This window comes from Dipodomys ordii, unplaced genomic scaffold, assembly GCF_000151885.1.
Source record: "Dipodomys ordii isolate 6190 unplaced genomic scaffold, Dord_2.0 Scaffold36, whole genome shotgun sequence".
NCBI lineage: Eukaryota > Metazoa > Chordata > Mammalia > Rodentia > Heteromyidae > Dipodomys > Dipodomys ordii.
This window is the reverse complement of record NW_012267252.1, coordinates 14,315,989-14,326,176: the sequence shown is the minus strand read 5'-3', so window position 1 is coordinate 14,326,176 and position 10,188 is coordinate 14,315,989. Positions and strand designations below refer to the sequence as shown.

The following is a 10,188-nucleotide window of genomic DNA, read 5'->3' as shown; positions in this document are numbered from 1 at the left end:
GGCTTCGGAGGGCGGGCCTGCGGGTCCCCGCGGGGCCTTTGACGCTGACTGTGCGCAGTCCAGGAGGCGCGCAGCCCCCTCCGCCTCCCCCCAATCCCAAATCCGGAGAGGGAGGCCTTGGGCCCGTGGTCTCCCCTGGGAGGCTGAGGAGAGAAGGCGGACCATCCTCGGGACACCTGGCCGCCGAGGGCCGGAGGACAAGGGCTGACCCCCCAACACAAGTGCAACTTCACATGTTTGAACTTTGTTCCCCCGTGCAGAGTTTGTGCCTACTGTTGGAGGAAGATTCTGGACTGATCTGGAAACTGAAGTTGTGAAATATCCGAGAGACCCGCGGATAAGACAAAATTTAGGGTTTTTTTCTGAATCACAACTTCGATGATGGTGCTCCTAATTTTACAAGTACGCTGAGGTTGAGTGTTTGGAACACTGAGCCAGTTAACCAGGGACTGTGAAGAGGTTTGTGAATGATTCAGACAAATGTCCCCTGGACACTAACAGCTGCCCAGAGCTTCCTTTAAAGATAAAGTTGTTGGCTCCGCCCCACTCATTAGTATTTAATTATTAAGGTATTTTTACTTTATGAAAACATATCTTGGAAAAGGCTCGATGACTTAATGAAACAGAACAATGGAAAACCTTACAGATACTACTTTTGTGGGAAGGTCTCTTAATTTTATTGTCTTATAAATGGAACAGCAGATGTTGTCCAATATAAGGGTTATAGTTTGCCTATATGTCCATAACCAATGTTTTGGCTTGCCTTCCAGTTAATAGGGGTTTTTTGTCGTTAATTTGGGGTGTTGTTGTTTTTTCCCCAGCAAAATAATTCTGTTAAAAAAAAAAAGTTAGCCTGGCATCCGTGGTTCATGCCTTTAATACTAGCTACTCAGGAGGCTTAGATCTGAAGAGGGTGGTCTGAAGCCAACCCAGTCAGGAATGTCTATGAGACTCTTATCTCCAATTAACCACAGAAAAACTGGAAGAGGGAGCTGTGGCTCAAGTGGTAGAATGCTAGATTTAAGCAAAATTATCTAAGGGACAGTGCTCCGCCTCTGAGTTCAAGCCCCAGAACCATCCTCACATACACACACATAAACAATTGTAAAAAAAAAAAAAAGAAGAAGAAGTAGCAGAAGAAATGATCAGTGCTTTGTGAGTGCTAAAATCATTTTGCCATGTTAGAAGACACATTTTTAGAAGAAGATATCTGGGAATATAAATCAAAAAGAAAACCCAAATCAGTACATCTAGATAAGTGCTCAGAAAAGACTCCAAAGTCGATTGAAAAAGTGACAGATGGAAAATACCAGTCAAAACGCAAAGGAAACAAAAAAAGAACCACAGAGAATAAAGAGAAAACAAAGGACCATGACATAGGTCTTGGGGAAACAGATCGTCAGACTTCCATAGTTTCTAGTCAAAATTCAAGTTGGAGAGATGGTATCAAACAGTCCCAAGACAAACAGAGTACTCCACACAGGCACTGTAAGACTCACAAAAACAAACAAATGTCCTCAAAGATACGTCCAGTTTATGATGGATACTGTCCAAGCTGCCAGATGCCCTTCTCCTCATTGCTGGGACAGACACCTCAATGGCACGTTTATGAGTGTTTGAATTCTCCACCAGTTTCTGACATAGGTAAGATTATAGAAACGGTAAGTTTCTAAATAGTCTGAAAAGCCAGCATTAGCTCAACCATCTCAATTCACTGTAACTCAGGGTAAGCAATAAGCTAAAGTGAGACATTATTCCAGTCAGTGGTATGCTTGGAAAGAAAGTTGTAAACCTGAAAGTACTTTTGATACATTTTATTTTTTTCATAAATGTTTCTAAATATCCCAATTTTTAAAAAATTCATGTTCATTGAGCCTTTTTTTACATAGCTTCACAATTGCCATATAGAATAGGTGTTCTTAAAAAGTTTAATAATTTGCTCAGTTTGTGATCTTTTTTCTGGAACCAAGTAGAAAAGTATAAATCATTTTTGTTTCTAAATACGGTTGTGTTCTGTTCAACATGTTAGTCTACAGGAAGGAGTCTCAGGTGACTTAAGATTCTCATTATAAAAATGTGCCAAATTACAGAAGTCATGCTGTACTTTTATTATCTTTCAAAATAAATATCAAACTTAACATGGAGAAAATTCTACTTCGTCTATATGGAGACTGAATTATAATGAGTATACTTGAAGTCTCAGAAGGTTTTTTTGTTGTTTTGTTTTGTTTTGAGAGAATAGCCAGGCCCTGGGTGGCTCTGCCTGTAACCCTCGGCTGAGATCTAAGGACTTTAGTTTGAAGTCAGCCTAGGCAGAAAAAGTTAACCAGCAGAAAGCCAAAAGTGAAGGTGTTTCTCAAATGGTAGAGCAGCAGCTTTAAGGGATAAAGCCATGTAAGAGCTCCACACCCTGATTTCAAGCCCCAGTACCTACCAGATGTGTGTGTGTGTGTGTGTGTGTGCGTGTGTGTGTGCGCGTGTGTATGCGAGCGCACGCACATTTGAAAGCATTTTGCTTTAAGGTAAGAATTAGTAACTTGTAAAAACATTTTGTATTAGGTGTTGATTTTTTTCCCCCTCTGGCAGTATGGAGGTTTTGAACTCAGAACTTGCACTTTCGTAAGCAAAAGCACACTATTGCTAACCCTATACCTCCAGCTTTGATTTTTGCTCATTATTTCTGAGATAGGGTCTTGCTTCCAGCCTAATTTCAGTCTGGAGATCTATCTGTGTCAGACCTCCAGGTAGTTAGAATAATAGGTGCATATTATTGCATCTAGCTCATTATTGCAAAAGTATCTTGAAAGCTTTTCTAACTGGGCTGGCCTGGAACTGTGACCCAACAATTTCAGCCTGGTGAGAAACCAGGATTACAGGTGTGGGTCACAGAGCACCCAGGTAAGTGTTGGTATTTTAATACCGATGTTTTGATTGTGCAGTTAACAATGGCTAGTGTTAAAAGTCCTCCAAGGAACATTCATAGTTTTCCACTTGCAGGCTAATTTAAGATGATCTTGTAATACTTTTTTTCTCCCTTCATTGAAATTTCCAGAGTGTCCTGATGGTTTTCTGTGTACTTCAACATTTCCTTCTCATTATAAGAAATACACTCACCTTCTGCTTGCTCAAAAGAGGGATAGCAAGGAGCCTTTCATCAGTGTGTCACCTGTATCAAGTGGGAATATCTGTGAGACTAAGCCTGGCTTCACTTGTAACCTTGAAGAAAGATGGTCTCAGCACCCAAAGCAAACTGAGAGCTTAAGAAATGTTTCCAGTGATCCTTTATTGAAATCCCAGTGTCTAAAAAAGTCACAGTTTCTAACTGAAAATAATGAAAAAATTTCTACATCTGAAAATTCTAAACCACCACCACAGGTTGCACAATTTACAGAATTTGTTAAGAAAGACAAACTGGTAGGCGTTGCTTTGCCTCTGAGTACTGTGGAAGAAGTGGACAGCCAAAGCAACGCACGATACACAAGCTTGTCACTGCCAGAAAATGATTCTGACAGCTGTGAGATCTCCTATTCTCCACTTCAGAGTGATGAAGAAACTTATAATGTAGATGAAAAGCTGGATGATTCACAACAGGAGCTATTTTCTACTAGAAGCTCTAAAGATGGCAGCCTTGAGGATGACAACAGCTCTGCTGAGTTGGAAAGTCTCCCTGGTTCCTTCCCGAAGGACTCAGAAGATAGCTGCTCCCAAATGAGTCGCTTTTTAACTCAAAATGACTATAATGAAGAATTGTATAACTGCAGTATTCTCAATGCTTCGTCTCAACTTACCTCCCAGTCTGAGAGCAGTATTCTGTACAATGAATCCACATGTCCTGATGATTATTCTTTGTTGTTTGCACCTGCATTAAGAGGACAGCTTCCTCCTTTTAACTACCAAACAGCCAACAAGTATGCTAATGAGCCACAGTTTCACACATCTCAACCAGATAAACAGAAGCTAGTAGTTGAAGAATCAGCTGTTTACAATCAAGTTTCTCTGCCTTTCAGAAGCCAGGGAGGCCATCCAACCCAAAGGCAAGTGAGAGAATTGTCAAGTAAGAATAGTGCCAACTCAACATGTGTCTGCAGAAAGGCATTAAAGGGTGTGCTAGATGGTAGTAAAGTGACAGTTTTAAATACAGAAAAATATCCTAGTACACCTGCTAAGTCTTCTATGCAAACATCACCCTCTAGTCTTAAGTGCCACGCAAGCCAGCCTTCTACCAAGGTAATGAAGCAAATGGATATAGGTGTGTACTTTGGACTGCCACCCAAAAGAAAAGAAGAGAAATTGCCCAGGGAAAGTGCAGTAAAAGAGACAGACTCAAATCTAGTTGTAAGTCCTCAGGAAAAGAGGTCCCGGCAGTGCAAGAGAAAAGCAGAAAAATCTTTAAGTGATTTAGAATTTGATGCAAATAACTTAAATGAGAGTCAGCACTCTGTGGAACTCTCTGGGGAGAGATCACAACGGCGAAGAAAGAGACATAAAAAGTCAAATTCACCCCAGAAAGGAGCACAGCAGAAAAGGTGGGACAGAACAGAAGCTGGAGCAGTCCATTCAGATGCAGACAGTGTCTTTGTGAACTCAGCCTATAGCAGGCCACAAAGAAGGAATGTGAGAATTCCAGAAGCATCTACTACAGGAGAATTAAGAAAAAGGACATGTCCATTCTATAAGAAAATACCTGGTAAGTTGAAATATCAATGCCCAGTAAACCAAAAAAGACACAATGTATCTTAATCCATATCTGTTATTCATGGGTGTGTTCATGAAACAGTCCTTAGTACTATATATGATGCTTCATGAACCTCTTAACATGTTGCTTTGTCTGTTTTTGCTTATTTTTGTTTTCATTTTTTGCTTTGTTACAAAACTTGCTAACTACCTGTTAAGTAGATATTCTAGGCCACTAAAAGACTAGATAGAAATGCAGCTTACTATAGAAGAAGGAAGGCATCCATAACAAGAGTAGAAGTGCCTCAGTGTGTGTGAGAAACATAAAGTATTAGCCAGGCACTGGTGGCTCATATCTTTAATCCTATTCATCCTATCTGTAGGGTCACAATTGAAAAGCCAGCCTAAGGAGAAACTTAGACTATTATCTTCAAAATACCCCCCAAAAGTGTGGAGGTGTGTGTTTAGTGGCAGAGAACCAGCTGAGCAAAAAAGCCTAGCAAGCAAGTGCAAGGCTTTGAGTTCATACTCCAGTATTGCAAAGAAACAAAAGAAAAGGGGAAAAAAAAAAGACAAGAAAGAAAAGGAGGAAGGAAGGAAGGGAGGACAAAGTACTAAATAGCTACAAAGAAGGAAAATATGATGTAGAATACCTATCATATTTTTAACCATATTAGAACTGGGTTTTTGTGCCTTTTCCTATTCTTATAATTTCTCATGCCCTCACAGATGAGTTTATTAAAAAATGTGTAGTGAAATGAATTTTATTACTGAAGAGACCAATGAACTTCTGGGAAGAATAAAGCAGGAAAAATAGACTTGATTTCAAAAGATTTTTTTGAAGAAATGCTTTATTTATAGATCCATAATTTGTTCCAAATACTTGCATAGAAAGTAGCATTAATTTTTATATTTAATAGTTGTTGTGACAAACTTTTATACTTTTAAGTGAGCCTAAAACAAGTGTACCAAGTGTTGATAGACTCAACAGAGTTGTAGTGTTATGTTTCGTTACTTGCATTATTGTCTGTCAGCACACTTAGATATTTATATCTTTCATGAACACATTGTAGACTATTTTGTGAACTTCCCTTGTACTTGCTATTCTACCATTCTACTTGAGCCATGCCTCCTGCCCCCTGTTTTTTGCTGATCAATTGGAAATGTAGTCTAAGGAACCTTTTTGCCCAGACTTGCTGAGAACTACAATCTTCCAGATCTTAGGCTCCTGAGTTGCTAGGATTCATGAGTGAGCAACTAGCTTTTGCTCTTTAGGAAGATTTTTAACACTTCATTTTTTTTTTTTGTTTTCACTTTCCTTTCTTACACCTTGAAATGAAATTCAAACACTGTTATTTCATTGTGACTCTTTGAAAGGCAAAAACTTTTATACAATGCAAGATTATTTTGACTCTGAACCATTTTTGTCTGTTAAGAAGTATGTCGATATTGCCCCCATTGAGAATTTCTGGATCTAAATTTAGTGGTTCTAAACTATTCTACTATTGCTATTTTAGGTGCTAAGCAAGTATCACAAAAGTATTAACTGAAACCGAAGTGATTGAGTTTAGCTTAGTGTCTTTTACATTTATTTTTGGACAGGTATTCATAGAAATAGACAGACAGATGGACAGATAGATTAGATAGGTAGAATTAGAAGATATGGGGGATTGAGGCTCGGTATCATCTGGCCAGGACTGGTTCTGTTAACTCTTGCTCATTATGCTATGTTGGCATTTCATTGCAGGTACTGGCTTCACGGTTGATGCCTTTCAGTATGGTGTGATTGAAGGATGCACAGCCTACTTCCTCACACATTTCCATTCTGACCATTATGCCGGGCTGTCTAAAAGCTTCACTTATCCAATCTACTGTAGTGAGGTAAGTTTCAGTTTTCAATTCTGACTTTGTAGAATTCTGTGAATTTCTAAGCAGTTTGGTTTTTTTTAAAAAAGACTCTTAGTCAGATCATTCTTCTAGGAAAGGTACAAGAAATTAGGTTCCTCATGGAAATTCGAAAACCAGATGTTATTTCACACTCTTTTATATACTTATCCCTCCCAGTAGCTGGGAGTTTAGGTACATGCCACCATGCCCAGTTTATTGTTTGAGATGAATCTTGCTAACTTTTGTTTTGCCTGGCCTGGGGCTGTAGTCTTCCTTGAGCTCTACCTTCTAAATAGCTGGAATTACAGGGTTGAGCTGTCTTATCCAGCACATAACCCACACTGTATCCATAGCCAGGCAGAAGAAAGAGAGAAGATTCCAGACAGAGTAGAGTTTGTGTAGAAGCACAAGCACCTAGGAATTATGTCTAACCCAGGCTTAGTATGGCAAGAACTTGGAGGCTCTAGGACATAAGCCTATAGCAGTGGACAAAGGCCAAATGACTAAACTTGCATGCATCTGGCTGGGAATGATGAGCTTTTCATATGTAAAAGCTGGTCAGCAGGTGGAGAGATTGACAGTGTGCAAGCAGAGGAGTGACATGTTGTTTTAGGTGTAAGGGGCTTGCTTACTTTAATCAAAGTGGGAAAACAGACGTTAAGATGTTGAGGTTTTATTTTTTTATTTCATTTTTATTTTTTTATCAGTAATGGGACTTGAACTCAGGGCTTTGGCGCTGCCCCTCAGCTTTTTCATTCAAGACTAGCACTGTACCACTTTGAGCCACAGCGCTACTTCCAGATGCTGGGGTTTTAAACTGGATATAAAACACAATGCTCCTTTAGTGTTTACTTTATCAGCAAGTAAGTACATCCTGTCTTGCAGGTAACTGGCAATTTGTTGAAGAACAAGCTTCACGTGCAAGAACAATATATCCATCCACTGCCAATGGATACTGAATGTACAGTGAGCGGCATCAAGGTTGTTTTGTTTGATGCTAATCAGTGAGTGTTCAAGTTGCCTTAACAATTGCCCATTTAAAAATATTCTAGAGGAGGGCTGGGAAGGTGGCTCAGTGGTAGAGCGCTTGCCTTGCATGCTCGAGGCCCTGGGTTCGATTCCTCAGCCCCACATAAGCAAAAAAAAAAAAAAAAAGCTGGAAGTGGTGCTGTGACTCAAGTGGTAGAGTGCTAGCCTTGAGCTGAAGAGCTGAGGGACAGCGCCCAGGCCCAGAGTTCAGGCCCCACGACTGGACTCCCCCCAAAAAAAGAAAAAAAATATTCTAGAGGAAAACACATTGGCATGGCTAAGAAACATCCTCAGAATTAATTTCCCTCATATTTGCTAAAACTTGAGTAAACCATGTTTCTACTTTCAGAAGAAAGAATATGCCTACTTGTAGAATTAGATATGAAATATAGTTTCTCTGTTGTCTAACCCATTTATTATCCAGTTTAAATTGCTATACTTGATATATAAGACCCCATTTCATTTTTAAGACTACTTTTGTTATTGTTGCTGTTCTTCAAAACATAATCTTTTACCATTTTTATATAAATAGAGTAGCCTGTACTCCATTTAGATATTACGTGAGTGGGCCTGTGCTCCCCACCCCCACCTTTAAACTAAATTCTTAAGGTTTTTGATACTAAAGATTTATAAGATTTTTTTTCTTGGAACTAGTTTCTATTCTCTTTCCTCTTCTCCTCACCATTCATGTTGACAAAACACAACTAACAACTAGACTTCTTTCTGGGCATTAGTTTCCTGTTCCATTAAGAAAGAAGTAAGACTAAGTTTAGTTTTCCTAAAATCCAGCCCAATACAGTTTCTTCAGGTTGCTTTGTTTACATTTTTGTGTGCTGGCTTTGCTGCTTTTTTTTTTTCCTTGTACTAATATTTGGGCTTGAACTCGGGTCCTCTAACTCTCACTTAGCTTTTTACACTAAAGGCTAGAGCTCTATTACTTAAGCCATACCTCCACTTCTGGCTCTTTTCTGGTTCATTAGAGATTAAGTCTTTTGGATATGTCTGCTATTTCTGTTTTGATTGCCAGTTTGAATTCTGATTTTTTTTTAAAGTCAACTTTATTGGGGTACTCACATGGATCACACATTTGGCATGAATGCCCTGATGAAGTCTATGCATCAGACATACAAAACACTTGTTGTTGTTATTATTATTTAAGTAGTTGAACAAAGGTTTCATTTTAATAATCTTATCAAACTTTTTTGGGGAATGTGCAGGGTTTGAGCAACCCATATTTGGTGAGTCTTCCTGCATACCAGTTCTTTAATGATGTAAATTTCCTTGAGTTTAAGCATTTCATTTGCACTAATAAAGGCTGTGTACTAATAAAGTATTACCTTGTCAATACTGAAATAAGTACCCTGTCTTAGGTGCTTTGTATGTGTAACCAATATTCCTTTTAATTACTGCATTCAGCTGTCCAGGTGCTGTCATGATCCTTTTCTGCCTTCCTAACGGTGCTGTCATGTTGCACACTGGAGACTTCAGAGCAGATCCCAGCATGGAGCGCTCTCTCCTTGCTGCCCATAGAGTGCACACACTATACTTAGATACCACGTAAGTGAGCACACCACAGTTCTTCTTTCTGCTGCTCCCTTCCCGGGCTCCCTATTCGCCACATAGTATTTGCTTTGAGTTTTATGAATAAATTAAGCATTTGCTTAGGTAATTAGAATGGTGACCTATTGCCAACTATTTTTTAAGGCCGTTTATCAGAAGGATACTGTTTGAAAAAAATATATTAGCTTGGACAAATGGGATTGCATGAAATTGCAGAGCTTCTGCATGGCAAAGGACATAGCTAGCAAGATCAATAGAAAGCCCACAGATTGGGAGAAGATCTTCACTAGCCATACAACAGACAAGGATCTCATATCTAAAATATACCTGGAACTCAAAAAATTAAATCCCCCAACAACAAATCTTCAAAGAAACAACTGCCCAATAAATAAGTGGGCTAAAGACTTAAAGAGAAACTTCTCTGAAGAAGAAAGAAGGATGACCAATAGACACATGAAGAAATGGTCAAGCTCCCTAGCCATAAAAGAAATGCAAATCAAAACAACATTGAGATACCATGTCACCCCAGTTAGAATGGCTATAATCAAGAACTCTAATAACAACAGATGCTGGAGCGGTTGTGGACAGAAGGGAACCTTACTGCATTGTTGGTGGGAGTGTAAACTTGTTCAACCACTTTGGAAAGCAGTATGGAGGTTCCTCAAAAAACTCCACATAGAGCTCCCCTATGACCTAGCAATTCCACTTTTGGGTATGTACCCAAGTGTTCACAAACAAGACCACACTAAAGCTACCAGCACGACTATGTTTATTGGAGCATTATTTACCATAGCTAAGATATGGAACCAACCCAGATGCCCCTCAGTAGATGAATGTATCAAGAAAATGTGATAGATATACACAATGGAATTCTATGCCTCCATCAGAAAGAATGACATTGCCCCATTTGCTAGGAAATGGAAAGACTTGGAAAAATTATATTAAGTAATCCAGGCCCAAAGAAACATAGGTCCCATGGTTTCCCTTATTTGCAATAACTAGTATATGTCTGAGACAAGCAGAAAAGGTCAGATAAGT

At 39.2% G+C, this 10,188-nt stretch overlaps 1 protein-coding gene across 1 annotated transcript in view; it reads left to right on the top strand.

Moving 5' to 3' along the window:
* The first annotated feature begins 1,077 nt into the window (after positions 1–1,077).
* Positions 1,078–10,188, top strand: part of Dclre1a (DNA cross-link repair 1A) — a 16,650-nt gene continuing 7,539 nt past the window's right edge. Inside the window, exons 1-5 of the mRNA XM_013017876.1 lie at positions 1,078–1,644; positions 3,053–4,687; positions 6,422–6,555; positions 7,447–7,565; positions 9,007–9,147. Coding sequence (XP_012873330.1) covers positions 1,179–1,644; positions 3,053–4,687; positions 6,422–6,555; positions 7,447–7,565; positions 9,007–9,147 — 2,495 coding nt within the window. The 5' untranslated portion in view covers positions 1,078–1,178. The remainder of the gene's footprint in view (positions 1,645–3,052; positions 4,688–6,421; positions 6,556–7,446; positions 7,566–9,006; positions 9,148–10,188) is intronic.